The sequence below is a fragment of the Antennarius striatus genome, chromosome 21 (genome assembly GCF_040054535.1).
Source record: "Antennarius striatus isolate MH-2024 chromosome 21, ASM4005453v1, whole genome shotgun sequence".
Lineage (NCBI taxonomy): Eukaryota > Metazoa > Chordata > Actinopteri > Lophiiformes > Antennariidae > Antennarius > Antennarius striatus.
The window spans coordinates 9282439-9303590 of record NC_090796.1 but is presented as its reverse complement, the minus strand read 5'-3'; the positions used below and the strand labels follow the sequence as shown (position 1 = coordinate 9303590).

General features: G+C 38.4%; 1 protein-coding gene and 1 long non-coding RNA gene across 7 annotated transcripts; both read left to right on the top strand.

Moving 5' to 3' along the window:
• Positions 1 to 812: 812 nt before the first annotated feature.
• Positions 813 to 3021, top strand: LOC137588007 (uncharacterized). Its single transcript, XR_011034002.1, has 3 exons — positions 813 to 1267; positions 2160 to 2271; positions 2862 to 3021. It is a non-coding gene; the product is annotated as an uncharacterized lncRNA (long non-coding RNA).
• A 3411-nt stretch (positions 3022 to 6432) lies between these two features.
• brsk1a (BR serine/threonine kinase 1a) lies at positions 6433 to 20878 on the top strand. Of its 6 annotated transcripts, none has more exons than XR_011034040.1 (20): positions 6433 to 7580; positions 7685 to 7779; positions 8000 to 8085; positions 8714 to 8854; positions 9259 to 9375; positions 9631 to 9664; positions 9890 to 9958; positions 10085 to 10231; positions 10623 to 10654; positions 10819 to 10983; positions 11673 to 11770; positions 13043 to 13196; positions 13778 to 13838; positions 15799 to 16429; positions 16818 to 16866; positions 16991 to 17114; positions 17428 to 17638; positions 17876 to 17965; positions 18382 to 19229; positions 19787 to 20878. XR_011034040.1 is itself a non-coding variant. In XM_068305280.1 (20 exons), exons 1-19 carry the CDS (start codon positions 7496 to 7498, stop codon positions 18591 to 18593), a joined length of 2601 nt encoding a protein of 866 aa, XP_068161381.1. In that variant the 5' UTR covers positions 6433 to 7495; the 3' UTR covers positions 18594 to 18601; positions 19787 to 20878. The 6 variants fall into 6 exon arrangements, 5 of the variants coding, with proteins under 5 accessions (XP_068161381.1, XP_068161385.1, XP_068161382.1 ...); XM_068305280.1 differs by having other exon boundaries at positions 18382 to 18601; XM_068305284.1 differs by having other exon boundaries at positions 16153 to 16429; positions 18382 to 20878.
• The last annotated feature ends 274 nt before the right edge of the window (positions 20879 to 21152 follow it).

Sequence of the window (21152 nt, the reverse complement as noted above, 5' to 3'; positions counted from 1 at the left end):
TTCATAATTTGAAATGAAACGTGAAACCTCGTTAACAGGTAAAACTGGTGCACATCCACGAGCTGTCGACTTTGTCCTGAAATGCATTATTGTACTGTATGTGTGTAAAAGTATTTGTTGCCCCCTAGCGGTGAAGCTAAATCCTACAATTTCTGTCATCTTGCAAGTAGTGAATCATAAATACATAAAAAGAAAGAGCCTTCTGTATTTTATATAAATGTAAGATACACATTGGACACATTTATCCAGTGCCTGATAGATTTTCACCATCTCTCGATGAAGTTATTATTTCCCAAGTGGTGATTTTACAAAATGAAGTGAACTAATTGCTGATCCATGCAAGACTTCATCAAACTAACGCATTTGAAATCCACCCAAACCTTTACATTCACATGTAAACAAACTACTGTAGGATATCACAAGAAATTTCTGACAATAGGACTAAAAGGACTAAAAGTTTAGTAAAGGCCAAAGAGAATATAGTGAGGAAAGACATGGGGGTGTTAAAGAAGAGGATATAGAAGATAGACTGACATGGAAAAGGATGACATTCTGTATCCTCAAAATGCTCAAAAGCAGTATGCCTTTCAAATATTTGCTGTAGATGGATTCCATTACATAGTCAAGCTACAAACTGGATGTGCCAAATAAGAAATAAATAGGTATTCCTGGGAATAATCTTGAAATATTAGCCACATCCAATTTGAGTATTGTCTTTGAAAGACAAAAAATGTGTTTCTCATATTCAGATTATTAATACTATAATTTGTAATCATATGTTCAATCCTAATTCAATATATCAATTAAACAAATACAGCATCTCCTTCCCCCTGTTGTGATAATTTCAGATGCCTTACTAGGTCTTTGTAATGCATAATGATTGACTCAAAAGCTCAACTATATACATGTAAATTAGAGAGACTGTAAACAAAGGACAAGAATTAACGAATTTTAGCATACCCAAAAATGAATAATAAAACATTAAATTAGAATTCTAACTGAAATTTATAGGAATATCTTTGAATTTCTTTTTCCAGTATATATTCCCTCTTTAAAGCCTTTAAATCATGCTTAATCAGTGTCATAGTTCCCTCCCTCTCCTGCCATCTTTCCCTCCATCCCACTAACTAATCTGTAACCATACTTGACTGCAGCTCATGCAGTAGCACACCTCCACCAACTTCAGCTCTCTCCTTTCAAAAATGCCGGAGTCTGTCGAAGCTGTGCCGGCATCATGCCAGGTTATCAAAGTGGACGTTGACAAATGGTGAGTCCTAGATTAAATGATCCTAGACTCTAGAAATTATAGCTATTCATACAAACTTACATTTAAAATTGTAAAATGAAGCAGTACATGTTCTCCGTTCATGATGATAACCTTTGCTAAGTCTAACCTTCTGCCTTAAGAAAGATGTAGTAATGTGCTTGGGTTCCAGTTAAATCACTTCCAATAAAATCATTTTTGCCAATCTCAGTCATTACTTATTAAGCTCTACACAAGCTTCCAATGTGCTCAGAAAGTCTCATCTGGACTCTACTTATGAAAGGGTCAGTTAGATTGTTATTAATTCTACTTTGAGTTGATTTAAAATATTCTTTCACAATTAACTATATCCACAATATTGAAATATAAATGCTCATCTTATAAGAGTTTGGTGGCATTTACAGATGACATTTACAGTAACATAAATGTCTTGCAAAGCATAAATAGACTCAAGGTTTAAAATGGAATTTTACATGCATGACCTATAGCTGAGAGAAGACCTGCACATTCCTCTTAGTTCATGTTACATGCAACAAGCAAAGGACATTTGGCGTGGGTCCACGTGCAACAGTGATTAGTGTCGGTGGATCTGCTTTACAGATTACTTACTTGTTGTTGTGCTTCATCCTATGCAGAAAAAAGCGGTTGTGGAGCTTTGAGCTGAAATACTTAATCATCTGGCTTTACTGTGATAATTCTGCTGATGTACAAGCAGACCAAGTCTAACGATTTTCTTAATGCCTTGAACAGAGTATCAATCAATGTGACTTCTATTGTATGTACATTTACATTTTGTAATTGGCACAAGTTAAATTTTAATTGAAATCTTTGTTAAATACCAAATAGAGTATTTATAAAATTTATAAAATTGTAAAATACTGGTTTTGTGTTTCAGTGTCAGTGGGAAAAGAGCAGAGGACTGTAAAGACCTGATAGATGCGTTTCAAGCCTGCATAAAAACTCTATCTGAAGGATCATAATGCAAAGAGAAACCATCTTGATAAAATGTAAGTCCACAAAAACTGCAGTCGGTGGTGTTTTATTCATTCTAACTTTTTAAACATATTAATTAATTAATATGTTTAAAATATTAATATTAATTTATCAGTTTGCACTTTTCTGTTTTAAATTTTTAATCACTTAATGTTTTACTAATTTCATAAACTGATTAGTTTTTAAATCAGAGAGTTTTTTGGAAAAAGAACACTTAACTTTATGGAGAATAAATTTATCCAAAATTGGGTACAAATCAAATGAGAAAGTGGAAAATGAACAAATATTGTACACTTAATAAAAATCAGGAAATAAAGAAGTTCAACTGAAGAAAGACTGAGTATTTCAATGACAACACAATATTGGTAAAGAGTATTTTGATAATTATTTTTTTAAAAATCAAACCATGTAATGTATGTATTTTACTGATTTTTTTCCGGTATTGATTATTTACTGTATATTCCTTAACTAGGGTGTCTGATTATACCTGTGATGTCAGATTGTATAATATTAAATTTTATTTAGATATTTTGTCAAATAATATACAGTATATGAATACTGCAACTTTATAACTTTTCTCAATTTCATGTTTTTGTAATCACAGATTCACTTCATGAAAGTCTTCCAGCTGGCTAGTATCCCCTTCATTTCTTATTGCAATGGAATGAACCATCTGAAAAACTGGGGAGGGGTGTGATGATGATTATTAGCTTCTCTAGCTGTCTATAGTTCTGTTCATGTAAAAAAAAAATCAATAAATGCTTTGCCACTACGGACTCTACTGTAATGTTGATCAATGCTTGAATTTTTTTGTGCATTAAAAAAGAAATACGAAACATTGCCGATTAAAAATGACACTATATTGTTTTTCTTCTATAATCAGAGATTTCATTAAAGCAGCAATATATGATCCTAAATGAGATGAACTGGCTTATTGAACTTTTCCACTGGACAAGCAGAGAGTAGTTACTCCTAATGGAATTAAGGAGATAATCTCTGCTTGATCCTCACATTAGTGTCTGCTCTGAGCAGTCTACTCTCACTTTTCCATTAAGGTTCCAACACTGAGTGCTGAGACTGGAGAATGGACCTGACTTGGAAAGGAAGGTTCTCCTGAGTTTCTTGTCCTCAGGAGAACAAGAATCCAGAAGCATTCAGTCAGAGAAACATTTCTGTGCAATTCCAGATGCTGTCAACTTAAAAAGAGGTTTAGGGGGACATGTCCCTATATATCTGACAGGTAGCCATGCAAAATTACCTGTCAGATATACAGTATATGGTGTACACTGTATCTCTGTAGGTTTATTAATGAGGGTATAACCTTGAAAGATTGGATCTGCAGACTGAGATGTTATGTGTAACTTTTCCTTTGACCAGTTCTCAATCCCTTGTTTACTCGATTCTTTTTTTTTTCTTAACTAAATGGGACAAAGCACATTTCAAGTGATTTGAATGTTTTGTTTTTATGTTCCGTTCAGGTGGAACATAATTCCTTTCTGTAGGGTGTGTCATTCAAAATGCCTAATTTAGTATTACTATGTTGATCTCAAAAGACCACGAGTGTCCTTTCAAAATGAACAAGGAAATGTTGGGATTAGTATCTCTTCTGTTCTATTTCTGCTCATGGAGACAGATCCTTCTGGCTGTGTGCAAATCAATCAGCCAGGCACAGATGAAGATGGGCTTTGAGGAATTATCCACCCACACATAAATTGAGATTTTAGAGATTTTTCAAGGCACTTTACGAATGATACATTCAAATGGCCTACTTGTCATTTTAAGAAATATAAAACTCATCATGCAATCCCTGCCTGATTAATTCATCACCATTTGCTTGTCGTTTGAATTTCTTCAGGAGATGTGTTGGTTACTATAATTTAAATGTGGAAAAAAAGAAACACAAAATTGTGCCCTTTTCAGTTAATGTTTTCCCCCATAATGCCGCCATTGTTAGAAGTACAGTACAGAACAGAAATGTGCACAGTAACTTGACAGGATCCATGACATACACCTATGGTATCATCATATGTTAAATTCCAATAATTAGATGGAAAATAGATCTGACAATATAAGCATAAAGAGATGCAAAACATATACAGTATTTTTATGAAGGGATTACGTTAACTATTAATGGTCTTTTTCACAGCAGATATGTTCACATTTTATAGTATAAGGAAAAACGTAATAATGGCTCTTTAATATGTCTCGATAAACAATAAGACCCAGCAAATATAACACACAGAACTTGAAACAAATTAAAGAAGCTGTTCACTTATTGGTCATTTTTTGCACGTGGGTTTTCTGAATGTCGTCCATGACTATGGCCGCTTTAACAAACTTTCAAACTAAATGAAAAATTATTAATAAAAATCTTACTAAAAAAGTTAAAGGATGTGTTTTCAATTAGTGGGTGAAGGTTTTGAATGAGGCAAACTAATACTTTCAATTGTTATTTCTGGTTTATTCCTCTAAAATTTCCATTTCAGAGGGAAAAATTGTGTATTTTACCATTTTACTTTTGATTAGAAAGTTATTTTGAATAGTACTGTACACACATATTATTTATTACCTTCCAACATGTTTTTATATATATTAAACTTCTGAATATACCACAACAATAACATTGAAGATGAAAATAAATTCTCACAGGGGCAATTCTGACACAGAAATGCTGCTAATTTTGATGTTATTCCTATGTGAACACATCTGTACTGCCATGTGGGTTAAAATGGTTATAATGCAAGACTTTTACAGTATTTGTGATCAATGGTGTGGAAGAAGATACTTGAATTTAAGTAGTGATTTAAGTTTTAGGATGGCACAGTGGGTAGCGCTGTCACCTCGCAGCAAGAAGGTTGCAGTCTCTTTCTGTGTGGAGATTGTATGTTTTCTCGTATCTGCGTGGGTTCTCTGGCTTCTTTCTACCTTCAAAAACATGTAATTTAGGTGATTAAATCACTCCGTGTTGACCGTAGATGTGAGTGTGTGCGCGGATGGTTGTCTGTCTTTCATGTGTCCTTGCAATGTGCTGGCGATGTGTCCGGAGTATACCCTGCCTCTTGCCCGTAGTCAGCTGGGATAAGCTCCAGCAACACCCATAACCCGTAAGGAAAGCCGTCTGAAGAATGATGTTTTCATATGTTTTACTTGTATTGTTATTATTATCATTATTATTATTATTACTATTATTATTATTAAAATTATTATTATTACTATTATTTTATTATTATTATTATTATTATTATTATTATTAGTAGTAGTAGTAGTAGTAGTATTATTATTATTATTATTAGTAGTAGTAGTAGTAGTAGTAGTAGTAGTAGTAGTAGTAGTAGAGTTAGTATTATTGAAGTGTAGTTAAAGTGTCTTCTGGACTGTCATGCAAAGAGCCATATGCACAGAAGGATGAACAATCCCATTTGATTAAGTTACGCTGAATGTGAGTACAATAAATATTTACTTGATTTGTAAGAGCCAGCCACTGAAGCTGAATACATCTGGATTTCCCCCCCCCATGAAGATCCATACATTATTCAGGGAGAAAAAGTGTTGACAATTGTCCCAACTCACAATTTTGTAGAAATCGTAACAGTGCTTCGGGTTCTATATTTTGCACATGCTCTGTAATTAGACTACGACTTAGAGTGAACAAATAAATCCCAAATTAAGCATGCATGTATAAAACACAGGAAATAAATTGAAATACTGACGAAAAGTACTATATTTTTGTACATTTATAAATGTACTAACTGCGAAATCAGGGATGTGTTTTACATTAGACACGTCACTTTGCCGGAATACAATTTCTAATTTTGCACTTGACATCAAATCAAGTTGTAAACACAATACCACATGAAGGAACCCGGTGATTGTGGAGGGCCAGGGCCGGAGCCGGAGCAAAGCCGCCCGGCATCACCTCTAAGCAGCCCCGTCCCGTCCGATGCCTCCGCCGACGTTTGCAGACGTCTTTCACCGTAATAACGAGAGGAGGAGGAGGTGTCCGGGGCCCGGTGTGGCCGGTGCTGAGGTGAATGCAAAGAGAAGCGTATTTTGAGGATGGAGGAGGAGGAGGAGGAGGAGGAAGAGGGAGGGGGGAGGGAGGGGGGAGGACAGGAGAGGGGATGGAGAGAGACCCGGATGCTGATGCGAGTGAGACGAAGGAAGGAAGAGGAGAGAGAAAATATCGATTTACGGCAGGAAAACCGAAATACCGAGAGGCTTTAGACTACACGAACTATTATCAGAAGTGAAGAAGGGAGGAAGGCAGTCGATAATAGCGCGGGTTGATGTGCGGGTATCTGTGTTTATTTCACCTGTGTAACCGCCGGTGCGGGAGGAGGACACGCCAAAGGAGAGGAGAGGAGAAGATGCTGTGATCCGCTACTTCCAGGGATGTAGAGAGGAGAGAGCCGCGGAGAGACAGGAAGGAGGCGGACTTCGCTAAAGATGGTTGTTATTTGTGGAAATATAGCGCGGATGAGGCGGCAGTTTGATTAAAACCTTGACGTTCGGCGGTGACTGAAAACTTCAGGAGGTGTTTTTGACAGGCGGCACGGCCATTGGTCCGAGCGAAGAAGCTAAAGCTAGCCTCGCTGCTGTGTTGGAGAGCGGCGGCGAGGCTAAAATAGCATGTTGTTGCACCTTTAAAACAGGCCTGATTGAAAACATTTAATTGTTTTTTTTCTTTCTTTAAGGTACAGTTTGGTTATTTTTTTGGTTGGTTCATTCTTTCACTGTAAAAAAAAAATCAGTGCAATAAATGTAATTGCTTAGGGGGAGATAACTTTAACGCTGTCATGAGCTAATTTTATCTTTCACCGACTCATATTTCACGTCATAGATGTGACACATATACAAAGTAAACATTAGTGTTAGTTAGCGATCGGTATTAACGCATAAGACAGCGTTGTGACTCATTGCCCCAGTTGCTCGTTGTTTAGTTAAATGCAAACATGCCAACCGTGATTCAGAACAAAACCTATTTAGCTACTGTATATTTATTAACCCTGCTTAGGTGAAGAATGTTTATTTGTCATCCAGATCAGTTCCACTTTGACTTGTGCATTCCAATAACATCAGAGTGTTATCACTGAAATTAAAAAAAAAAAAAGGTTTATCTAAGTTCAGCCTTATTATCCATTCCACAATAAATCCTGTATAAGCTGTAGAATATCACAGAAATTGCAATAACCACAGTGCAGTAGTAGTAACCGTGCATTAGCCTCCAGTCAGAGCAGTATGAGTAAGGAACTGTCTCTCAGTCAGTCAGCTCAATATGTTGGGCCCTACCGACTGGAAAAAACTCTGGGGAAGGGACAGACAGGTGAGTATGTCACACTTCTTAAGGATGTAAAATGATAAAAAATGTCTTAAATATGATCATATTTCTTTCACACCCTCTTTATGTATCTTTTATATGATTTTCAGGGCTGGTCAAACTTGGGGTACATTGTATTACGGGTCAGAAGGTAGCCATCAAAATAGTCAACAGAGAGAAGCTGTCGGAGTCTGTCCTTATGAAGGTACAGTATGGTGCTGTTTGGTGACAGTAATAATCTAGCTGTGTTGTGCTGTACACAAACTGCCCTGCTCTATAATCTGTATTTAACTTGCATGTTGCTAATTAACCAAACTTTCTTCTGTTGCTTCAAATGAGTAGCTTTGTGCTCTGCTTTTGATTCTTTATCTCTTTCCTTCTCTCTTTCTATCACTTTCTCTTTTCTTTATCTCCTCTCTAAGCAGGTTGAGAGGGAGATTGCTATTCTGAAACTGATTGAACATCCACATGTATTGAAGCTGCATGATGTTTATGAGAATAACAAATATCTGTGAGTTCCTTCTGCATTTAAAAGAGCATGGTGGATGAGTGCACAGCAGACATGTTGATGTATCATTTCAGGAAAGTTACTGGTGTGTTCATGATTGCTGCAATTCACATAGATTTTACTGATACTGATTATTGATGATGAGGCACTTGACTATTGGTATTTTTGACAAGTTAAAAGTTAAAATGTTTCAAAACGAGTCCATTTGGCTGATCACTGTCTGAATGCAATTGTTTGCTGAATACGGAGCTTAGGAATATAGAAAGCACAAATATTGTTCAGAAAACAACTTAAATTCTCTTTCATCACTTAATTTATCACTTTGCCTTCATTTCCAACAATAATTTCCAAAAGTGTTTTTATACTAGCTAGAGGAAAAAGTTCTCCACAAACGCATCAATGTTGTTAAACACAACTGGTGCAGTTGACTGGCATGTTGGGTGAAAGTGAGTACATTTTTAAAAAAAACAAGTAAAAATAATATTTTCTGTTAATTTTGTTGCCCTTACATTCAACATCTATCATATCATCTAGTATTTCAAGTGCTTAACATCAGAGTAGTTTTATTAATTTTACTTTCTTGGAGACGATGAACGCTTTAAATCATCTTGCCGTCTCTTTGTGCTGGCAGGTACCTGGTGTTGGAGCATGTGTCAGGAGGAGAGTTGTTTGACTACCTGGTGAAGAAGGGACGGCTGACTCCGAAAGAGGCCAGGAAGTTCTTCAGGCAGATCATTTCTGCTTTGGATTTCTGCCACAGTCATTCCATCTGGTGGGTTTTTGTTTAGAGCAGTCATTCTTAATTTGAGGTGTGGGTCGTGGGTGCAGTGGTAATTTGGTAACTTCTTATTTCTTTGGTGGCCTTAACAGAAAGAAACCATTTTATTCACTATTGCTTCAGATATCATCTTTTTAATGGGTAAGATCCAGTGCCAATTTCATGTTGAGGCAAATTCTGTGTTCCTGTTGCTTAAATGACCAAATCACATAGAAGTAACCATTGTGTTTCTGTTGGATGGCACACCTGGGCTGCACTTCTCTCTTGCAGATCAAGAGAGAAGTGCACTTTGCTAATTCCTTTACCAAGGAATTAGCAAAATGTCATTTCCTATAGGGATGAATGTGTCAGTAACTGTTTTATATTGAACATCTGTATTATCTCTCGTTTTTGTGCAGCCACAGAGATCTGAAGCCTGAGAACCTGCTCCTGGATGAGAAGAATAATATTCGTATTGCTGACTTTGGCATGGCCTCCCTACAGGTTGGAGACAGTCTTTTAGAGACCAGCTGTGGGTGAGTAGTCACCATATTTTGTATTTTATTTTAGGAAGTTTATAAGTTGAATCTCTATGGGATATACAATGTCAATCCTTCATGATAAATAATACAGTAGTTTCTACAGGAGCTAAAAATATGACTTCAACCATTCAAGATGTGTCTATTAATAAAGTGTGTGCCATAGATTTACTATTGTTAATATCACTGCTTATTTGTACAGAATTGTAAACATTGTAATGTTGTTTGTAACACATTTCGCTTTTATCTTAGATCACCACATTATGCCTGCCCTGAAGTTATACGGGTAAGTGTTCTGCTGTTGCAGTTTCTTCCTCAAATGTTGGTATCAGTAAAATAAACAAAGTATGCTACTAAATTATTCATTGATTTGCAAATCCGTACTGTAGTACAAAGCTACATTAAATAAACACAATGACACCACAAACTAAATCAATATAATAGACCATTTAAGAAAGTGGGTCATTTGTGTTTTTCAGTAAGAATTTCTTGGGGATTCTGTCTTTTACAGGGAGAAAAATATGATGGGCGGAGAGCTGATGTGTGGAGCTGTGGGGTCATCCTTTTTGCTCTACTGGTGGTAAGACTTTTACTCCCGTTTTGCCCCTTTTGAAACACACTCCTGTGTGTTTACATTTATACTTTACTTTATTCTTTTGTCAAGTTGTTTTCTCTCCTTTCTCCACCTTTTCTTCTTCTCCTGTAGGGTGCCCTGCCTTTTGACCATGACAATTTACGTCAGCTTCTTGAGAAGGTGAAGAGTGGGGTGTTCCATATGCCCCACTTCATCCCCCCAGACTGCCAGTCTTTGCTCAAGGGAATGATCGAAGTCAACCCTGAAAAGAGGCTCACAGTAAGGCTTTGCAAACGCCAGGCTCCTAGAGTGATCTCTTGCTGGTTCCCAAGCAATCAGATTTAATAAAAGGAATTTGAATGGGAATATTGGATGGCATGAAAGTACAATTGAAATGTCAGTACCACGATAACATTTTTAAATGGTTCATTAATATTCTTCCATCCCACTTAGTTGGGCATGAGTCTCTGTTGCGTTCTCGAAATACTACGCATTGCGTTGATGCAGACTGTGACTGTAACAGTCAGTGTTCAGAAATGGTGAGATGTCCTCCATGCATGTATAAAACCGTATCTGGTGTAAACTGTTCGAACAGCATAGCTCTTCGGCCATCTGGCTGTGAACAGACTGTAGAAACTAATTGCCCCATCTGCCCTGTCACCCCTTACAGCTAGAGGCCATCCAGAAGCACACCTGGTATCTGTGAGTAGATGTTCATTTTTCATCCGTGACTGTTGGTGGAAGGACTGAAGTCATGTTGCATCATATTTTATCATAAACTGTACATTATATTTAACACTCGTGTTTTAATGTGTGTGTGTGTGTGTGTGTGTGTGTGTGTGCGTGCGTGCGTGTGTGGCTTTCAGGGGTGGTCGTAATGAGCCGTGTCCTGAGCAGCCGCCACCCAGGCGAGTGTGTGTGAGGCGAATCTTGTCACTCACTGAGCTGGATCCAGATGTGTTGGACAGCATGCACTCATTGGGTTGTTTTCGAGACAGAGTCAAGCTCACACGTGATTTGCAGTGTGAAGAGTAAGTTCATGTGTTTTTCAGTGTTCTTTTGTACACACATACAGGGTAAAAACATGTGAATTGACAGCTGTATGGAAAGGGCATGGTATCGTTTTATGGATCAATAGATCAATAGATCTGAATGTCGTGCTGTCTGTGAAAAACAATTACATATAAACAAATGATGAAGCAGAAGAACCATATACAGCATCATCAATAATTACAAATGAGAAGTTGATCATATATATATTTATTGTTTATATTTATTATATTCATATTTATACATATTTATTTATATATGTCAGAACTGTTGTATAGATTTTCATGTAGAAGTTACTGTTATTCTTTGTAGCCAATTATTTTTTTAATGGATTTTGTCTCATGAATTCTGGACAGGTTTTTTTGGTGTTGTTTGAAAGCGGTATGTTTCATCTCCATCATGTTTCTTGAATGGCTTGTTCTGAGGGAGATTGACTGACTTGTCACATTGTCATACCATAAAAAATGGACTTACAGACTTGGGATTTGTCTAGGTCCTTATCCTCCTAGAAACAAAGTAGTGACAATAGGCTATAATCCTCTGCTCCACAGATACAATGTTACAGGATCAAGTCTAAAAAAAAATCTAATTAATGTTTCAGTTTGGTTTCTTTGTCATTTTCTCTAAATTTCACCACCTGATCCAACAACTTTTACTTTGTTTGTCACAGAGAAAACCAGGAAAAGATGATCTATTACCTACTGCTGGACAGGAAGGAGCGGTACCCAAGCTATGAGGATGAAGACTTACCTCCACGCAATGACATAGGTCAGTCCTTAGAGGGCAGAAGGGATCCACCGAAGAATGCTGCTTTTCTCAGGCCTCATCACCAAAAAGCAGAGAGTCTCTGTCTTATTTTGGATGTCCTTCTTGATTTGCAGACCTTATAAATAGTTTTATGTCTTTGACTTGTTCACTGTCATCCAGTCTACAAGGGTGTGAAACTGCAGGGCTATAAAAAGCCCTGACAGAATAATAAAATTAATTTTCTAAGCAGACAGTGTGGGGGCGAGGCCTCCTTCTGTTTAGCATTCTCATTTTCTTACCAAAATTATATTTTTATAAGCCAACATCAAACAAACTCCCAAAAACATAGGAAATTGATGAGAACTATATGCTTAACCAGAAAATGAGATGGGATCATCACCAAGAGGGCTGTATATGCTTAATCCATAACAGACTGTTGACTCCTCAGCCTAACAAAAATCACAAAGAAAATCAGGCAGAAAACAAAAAAATTTGACATATTTCTGTATCACACTGTGGGTTGAATGTTATTTTTTTACCCCTGTATCGAAGTAACATAAATAATAAATAAATCATTTAGTCTTACACAAGTTCTTTTTATTTCTTCAGTCCGTGATTGAGAAAAGCAATACTGACACTTCTGTTTTTCAATGAATAGAGTTAGAGTGAGGTTTAGGGTGATGACATTAGTGATGTGTGCACCCCAAACAGACTCTGGAAGTCTGTAGAAATTCTGTTTGTGGCGTTGTTGACTTGATAAGGATGATCTGAACAGCACTCATATTTCTCTTGAACGGACCCACTACTCCTACTCGTCTCTAAGAGTAGGGAAATTTACACATTTAGATTCAGTCTTTGACTCAGTCTGTCCAAAACTCGTACTCTACTAATGAAAAAGGGATTATCTGTTGATGCATCGTAGACAGTATTAGGTTTAGGATTAAATATTTTGACAATAGCCATTAGCCTAAAATCAAACTCCGTAACACATCTGCGGGATTTCTCTTTGAGCAAAACTGGTAGAGGTTAGCTATGTGTGCTGTGTCTACGAGAAAAGTCTGTGAACATAATCACTACAGCAAATGGAAAAGTAGTGATTGTCAGCAGGAGTTAATATGGTGAAGACAAATCATTCTAAGTAAACATTACGTTTTACAACATTTTTTTGAATTGTGATGCATTTTTCAAGAGTGTGCTCATCTTCTTTTGGTAGCTGCAGACACTATCATGAGTATTTAAAAAATACAAGTTTAAGCTGAGCTTTAAAATTTGTGTGATATTGTCGCCCCTCAGCAGACCCCCCTCGAAAGCGTGTCGACTCTCCTATGCTGACACGCCATGGCCGCTGTCGCCCAGAGAGAAAAAGCCTAGAGGTGCTGAGTGTTACTGAGCAGGGGTCTCCCACCCCACCTCGCAGGGCCCTGGACACAGCTGCACACAGCCAGAGGTACAGTACTTTACACACCCACATACAGTACACACAATTTAAATGTTGTACATCCCATGAAGCAGTGATGTAATTGTCAGTGCTTGTATGTTTGTCCGTCCGTCCGTCCACCAAATATCTTCACAACCATTGCAGATAGAAAGATGAAACAAAAAGCACATTACTCGGGCGGGAAAGGGGATGAAAATGAGATGATGACCTTGAGAAAACTAGGTCAAGGTCAACTTTCAACTTTTGTACATATTTTTGAACATATCTCAGGAAAGATCGAAAGACAAAACAAAAGGTGTTATATTCAGGGAGGCGAGGGGATGAAAATTAAATAACAACCTTGACCTTGAAAAACTGGGTCAAGGTCAAATTTTTACTTTCATATCTTTCTAGGTACACATCTCGGTAACCTGATTAGATATAATCACAAAACAAACAGCAACATTTTTCAGGAAGCCAGTTGCAGAAAAATGTGATGACGTCGCAGGATGTTGCAGTCTCTGACTGCCTTGTTTTACATATGTTACATATGTTACACTTTCATGTAGCATATACCTTTACCTGACTCTTTGACTTCTGGTCTCTGTCAGGTCTCGCTCTGTCAGTGGAGCATCAACTGGTCTCTCCTCCAGTCCTCTCAGCAGTCCCAGGGTGAGGGCCTGCAGGCCAACTTTTAACAATCTATATGTGAACTTATTTGTGCTTTGAAAACCCGCATTGCCTGATCTGTTTTTTGAATGATGGCTTTCTTTCCTGTTTTTTCTTTTGTGGCCAGTAGTAGAAAACGAAGAAGGGGCGTCTTCTGTTATAACTGATTGTATTAAATGTCTACATGGTCATCTTGCGTTGATTGCAGGTTACCAAATGGAAACAAAATCATATTTTGATGTCAGCAAATACTCTGTCATTGCCTAAAGAATTTCATTTTGTGATGAAACTTTTCATTTTACATGTCTAGAACATTCCTGCATGTGGGTCAGTCTCCCATTCTCAAAGTACTAGTTGTAAATGAATTTAACAGTTTTACTTGAAAGATTTGACAGAGTTGAAAACAAAAAAAATTATATTGTATTACGTCAAAGATGTCTGTATTTCAGAGATATATATATACAGAAGTTCATTTGAAACCAGATAGATTTATCACATTGTTTCTCACAATAACACTTTGTACCACCAGTTGGCTGTAGTATGACAGTTTAGCAAACCTTTTGACAGGTGGGCCACACAGAGTTTAAAAATTTGACAGAAGGGCCATCTGAGGAGGAGATGGATAGAGTGTTTAAGTGTACTAATGCAAGTCACATGAAAGGTTTTGGAATTTAACTGGCAGCAAGTTTACACAAGTTTGTAGGGTCGGATTTCAGAGCCCACAGGCTGTAATTTGCCCATCGCTGATTTAGCTGATGGTAGTTTTATTCCTGAAGCAAATAGTTCTGCTAAGATTGAGTCTTGTAAGAATACCAAACAGATATGATAAATAAGAAACATAAGCACAAACATATTTGTACACCTACTGTCTTTAGTACTAAAAAAAATGCAACTCTACATCTGTACAGAACAAGTCTTAATGAAAGTGAAACTTAATTTTAATGACATAATCCAAATAAAAACCCAACATAAATGTCTTAAATCATCTTTTCCCAATAACTTTCTCTAGTTTGAATGAAATTATTTCTCAGTTTACGATGTGAAACTATTCTAAACACTGTTTAAGAAAGGCTTATTGATAAGACAGGCAAGAAAGAGTGAAAACCAGATCAATACAATCCACACAGGCAATCAGATCCAAGAGTCAAAAAAAAGAAATCCTTAGTTTTAAAAAAGGAAAAGTTAAATTCAGTTTCAACAAAACAGAACAAAAAACAAACAAACAAAATGCAATGTTTGACAAAAAGTTCTGTCATGTACACTAAGAAGCAATGTCCTGTCCCTGTCCCAGTCTGTTATCCAGTGAGTATTGCTCGGAGGAATCTGAGTCTAATGGTTTACAAGTCAGCGTCATATGGTTGTTTTATCAATGCATTGTGCATTATTATGCATGCATTATGCAATAAATTATTTATAGAATTTTGAGCACATTTCGCATTCGCAAAATATTCCTTGACCAAACTCCAGTTTCTCACACTATGGCATCACCAGGTCTTAAAAACAAGTAAAATCCTAACCAGAAGGAGGTTTGCATGTCAATATCTCGCTTCTCTTACTCACCTTCCATGAACTTTTTATTTCCATAACTTTTAAGAAAATGAACCTAAATCTTTCAAGTTAGATGCTTTATTTGAGATTATGGAAAAATTAGCTGTTTCCTGTTTTGCCGATGTTTAAAATACTACATGAGTTATAGTACAGGTACATCCGCACTGCCACTTTTCCTTATCAATACATTCTTAACCCTTCACTGCTACACCTTCCACTAAACCCTCACTTTTATTAGACATGAGTGTATGCGTTTATAGCCAGCACTGATAGTATTGCATTGCAAACTTTCACAACTCACAAGGTGCACTCTTTCTTGTCATGAAGCATGATATTCATTTCCATCCTTTCTCCATGTTCCACCCCCTCTCTTTCTTGTGATCCATCTCTCCTGCCCCACAAACCCACTCCCCAGTCCTATCAGAGCCCCGTCTTCACTTTCAGCCAATCAGACGTCACCTCTGCCACAGCAGCCCCTCTCATAAAGGAGCCCAAACAGGGAAGCACCACTCCTCTTCGCTCAGCACGGGCTCATGACAAGCCCAAAGCTCCCCCCAACCCAAAGACCCAGACCCTGCCCACAAAGGGACCTGCCGACAGACCCCACCTGCAGCCCATCAAATCCTTGCCTCTGCACAACCCATCCTCTCGCTCACCCTCCCCTTCTCCACTCCTGTCACCCATCCCCCGTTTCTTCTTCCCCTCCTCCTCTGTCCTGAAATCAATGACTAAGAGCTTCTACCCAAATTCTGCCCACTCTGTGCCACAGGTCACCCCCCAAGGCTCTCCATTGCCCACACCGTTGGGCACCCCTGTCCACCACCCTCACCATCCCTCCTCCACCCCGCCCTCCTCTTCCTCGTCCTCATCCTCTTCGCGGGCGGAGGGAGGGGGAGGGGTGGGCTCGCTGTCGCTCACCCCACCCTCCAGCCCCGGAGGGGGAAGCGGCATTGCATCCAGCAGCTCTGCCCACTGGAGGACTCGCCTCAATTCTTTCAAGAACAACCTGCTGGGATCACCTCGGTTCCATCGTCGTAAGCTGCAAGGTGAGTTTTGTTTAATCTAATGTGGTGCTTGGTGTGTTTTATTTATGCACCAGTATTTTCACAGGAACCAGATTGCAAGCGGTCGAGTGAGTGACCCCACCACCCCCATATTGTCCCAAAACACAACTTTCTCACAGAAAAACTGAACCACATTTTCCTTTAGGCTGAAAGGAACATAAACATGATGGAGGATGGAAGCACAAACCTCTTAGTTAGAAAAAAGAAATGATTAAAAATGATTAAGACGTGATGTCATTTCAATCAGGAATCACTTTTCCTCTCATCTTTCAAAAACCGAGAAAACTCCGGCAGTTTCACCCTCTTTACTTTTCTTTAAGCTAATTTAATATCGGACACAGATTTGTTAAGGTTGATGTGCCTCTTTCAGTTCCTACATCAGAAGACATGTCCAGTCTCACACCGGAGTCCAGCCCTGAGTAAGTACCACTCCAGAAAGAAAGATTATTGTTAAGGCATCACTTTGTTTCACAAAATGAAGCTGTATGTTATGTACACATATGTATTTACTCATCTTGTATGATTTTCTTGGGTGGCCACCAGGCTGGCAAAGAAATCATGGTTTGGGAACTTTATCGGCTTGGAGAAAGAGGAACAAATCTTTGTGGTGATCAGAGACAAACCTCTGAGTTCTGTCAAAGCTGATATTGTCCACGCCTTCCTGTCTGTGAGTATTGAATGTGGTTTGTCTTTCATTCCATTCATTTAAAGAAACCATGGCTGTCACTGACTAAGCTTTAAGGACCTCACATTCACTCTATATTCACACCATTTCCTTCATTATTTCAGTTTTCTCTTTATTTCAGTCTTGCTTACTCGTGGCATGTTGTTGGATCACGCTGCTTTCACCAATGCTCACTCTTTCTCTCTTCTCCTCACCCTCACCCTTTGTCTCCCTATACTCACGTTGACCCCCATACCTCTCCCACCTCGTAAGTCTGTCGGTCTCTCTGCTTCTTCTCTGTCTTCCTGTCGCACAGATCCCATCGCTCAGTCACAGCGTCCTCTCGCAGACCAGCTTTCGGGCCGAGTACAAATCCTCCGGCGGCCCCTCCGTCTTCCAGAAGCCCGTCAAGTTCCAAGTGGACATTGCGTTCTCCGAGGGAGAGAGGGAGCGAGACAGGGAGAGGACAGAGAGGGAGGGCAGGAGGGAGACAGGAATCTACAGCGTGACGTTCACCCTCATATCAGGCAAGTGATTGTGAATATTTTGTTTTTCCTAAAGCATAGACAACATTTTGCTTTTTGACAGACTGGATGGAGGTGAGAGGATAACATTATATATTTTTTAACATTTTTATGAAGCAGGACTATCTTTTTCATCTATTTTTTCATCCTTTTTTTCATCCTGTCTTTGTGCTAAGTCAAACTGGTTTCTAGCTGTAGCTTTGTAGTTAAGCCTGTTATGTGAATACCTTATATCTTCAGGTCCGAGTCGCAGGTTCAGACGAGTTGTGGAAACAATTCAAGCTCAGCTTCTCAGCTCCCATGATCAACCCATGGTGCAAGCTCTATCTGGTGAGACTGCTTATGCATTCACTAGACTAAAAATGTTCCATTTTTTCCCATAGTTACATACTCAGGTATTTACAAATACTGTTTAATGTCTTTCAACCAGTGGATTGAACAGACACCAACAGGATATATTTGTTTTCTTCAAAAACTACACTTGTCGTTTTCGGTTTTGTTCCGTTGAGCCGTCACTTCATTTGAACAACTGACAGGGAAGTCTGGGCTTCCCTGCTTAAGCTGCTGCCCCCGCGACCCGACCCCGGATAAGCGGAAGAGAATGGATGGATGGATGGACTTGTCAACAAAAAGAAAAATGCAAATTCCTGGATTTTAAACCAACATTTTTAAACACACCTGAATCTTATTCCAGTAGCCAACCCATTATAGTAATTTGATATTGACTTTCCTGTCATCTTCTCCTGATCCCTTCCCAGATGAGAAGAACGGCCGGCCCCATGGGACCCCCACCCGCCAAAACTCCAGGCGCTCCGAGGGTGGGGGTGACAGGTGCGATTGGGGAGACCGAGCAGATGGCGGAGGTATAGGAGGCAGTGGAGGGGTTCTGCAACGCAGAGGGTCGGCAAAAGAGAGAACCCGACTGCTATCCTCCAATGGAACCCAATCCCAACCCTAGGACAGAAAGTGAGACCTCAGAACAGGATGTCTGAACTACAGACAACAGTATAATTTCATCTCTAAGTATCCCTGCAAGCCATGAGCTAGTCCTATTCTTCCTAGACTAAGTTGTTACAGGTGCTTAACCATAGCAAGGATTGAGCCCTTTGCCCCATCCTGCATTTCTTTTTTTTGTCCAATTCAACATTCTTTTGAATGTTGCGATCAAAAGGATTCCTTCTATTAAATGAGAGAGGAATGAGACCTTATTGTCCTTTATTGATGAAAACATGTGACTGAGCGATTTTGTATCCAACACAGATACGGCTTCACAGATCCAACTCGGAATTTTGAAGTGCTAATGTGCATGCCAGTTAGCAAATCAGCCTGCTAAAGGATGCTGACATGATCAGATAGGCTAGAACACCATAGCATTGTAATAGAGTATCTGACAGCAAAAAAAAAACCTATCTTGAGACAATTCTCAAGATTACACTTAAAATTAACCCGTACGCTCTTATCAAGCAACTTGCATTTGCCAGCCCACACTGATAGAAATATATAAGCACGAGTTAGGGTTGCAGAGATGAACAACTGGTCCGGATTTTCTCAGGAGAAACTACATCCTGGAATTCCAGCAGTGTCTTGTCCTGAGGTAAAGAAAACCAACTAAGTAAGCTAATAAGTGAATGTGAAAAAAACATATTTTTTTATTTAGTTGTTATTTATGTTTACATAGTTATTTTGAGGATGTCAGTAATGCAGTGATAACAGGAAAGGGAGTAACTAAAAACATTACATGTTCAGAGAAGGGGAACTGACAAATTGCTTTTTTCTGCAGGTGTTTGTTTAACGTTAAATGTTTTGATTATTTTGTATTTTCTTGTTATTCAGAGACAATACAAACAATGCTTCTTAGAATTTTGCATTGGACTCTTGCTCTGAAGAAGAGTATTTTTGATTTGAACAGAAATATGAACATTACTAAAAAAAAAATCCTATGTGTGAATAGTTCCATGAACCTCATCAAAGCTGTTCATGCCCAGATTGAACGAGAAGGGCATCCTTGGCCTGTGGATCAAGCCGAAGACAACTTGTCTTCAGTTTCCATAGTATTCACTTTGTGACTCAAAAAAACAAAAAACAAAAAACGCCCACAAAGGGAGCACATTAATGGACTGTTTCGTAATGGATGTCAATTCTTTGTTGAAGGGGACTTCAAAATGGGGAAGGAAGCAGAGAGTCATGCAACCCCTGTTCTCATCACTTCATTGTTCATCGACAAGCCAAGTAGTCCATCACTGCACCCATGTTCATCATTGAGTCACAGCATTCTACAAGCAGACGTAGCAACTTGAATCGTCACTATTACTCTATCATTCTCATCCGCCTAGTCTGTGTTCGTCACCAGTCTTCCATACAACACTATATGCAACTAACTTGCAGAATGTTTTCAGATCTACATGCCACAGCTCTGTTTATTTAAATTGTAATATTTCTGTTTACAAATTAGTCCACTTATTTTTTCAAATGTGTCGTTATTTGATCACGTTGTTTTCATGTAATGCATAAAGAGATTTTATGCCCACAAAAATATATATGAAGAGCTAATTCATGTAATTAGCCCATTTCATTTGTCATTACCACTTTTTGTTTTGTTTTATCCCATGCAAACTTTGGTAGCAGTACCAATAAGTTGCTCTCATTGTACTTCTCCAATGCTCTTTGTTTATATCGCTCATATGTTTGATCGCACTGCAGTCACTGGAATGTGTGTGTGAAATGGCTGAGTAAGTATGAGCTGAAAACCAGCTCTTGTGTTTTGAACTGATTAAGTATATAGATTTTGACTGACCCAGGAGTGTTAAAAGAATTAACATAACCAAACCCTAACAGGCACCTGATTTCTCTGGCGCACACTGAATGCTAAATCACCTCATCTCTTCCCTTCTCTGCCTTGATCCTTTGACCTGTCCGTCTCTTCACCTGTTGTGTAGCCATCATCACAAGAGAAACTGTACAAAGTTGTTAGCCTCACTGTCCCTACACACATTATGATCGGTCACTGTCACCTCTTTCACCTTTCTTATCACCACATCACCTTCACTTTCATTGACCCAACTCTGGCTAAGATTGTAAACTACTCTCGATTCATAAGGGTCAGTAGAATAAGGTGTTTTAAAAAAAAGAAGAAATGTCTGTATCATAATTTAAATATAAAAAGTGCACTATTATAACTATTGCCTGTGATCAAAGAATAATTATGATTGAAGTGATGGTAAAATAAAGAGAGATCCACCTTATTGTTATGGTTATAATAATAAACCCTGAATTCATGCGTGTCTATTTAGTTTCTGTCTTAAAAATTTGTCTACCCATTTCATGTGGCTGTAACTTTCACTGTGTATAATTTCCAGAAAAACTACAACTGAAGATACTTTATTTTTTCGTCTAGATGCAAAAATTTCGTATTTGCTTAAATTCCATATGATATAATAACAACGTGGACAAATGTGTTGCTGTATATCGCATATGATAGCACGCACATATATATTATGTGTTTATTTTCCCTATCTAC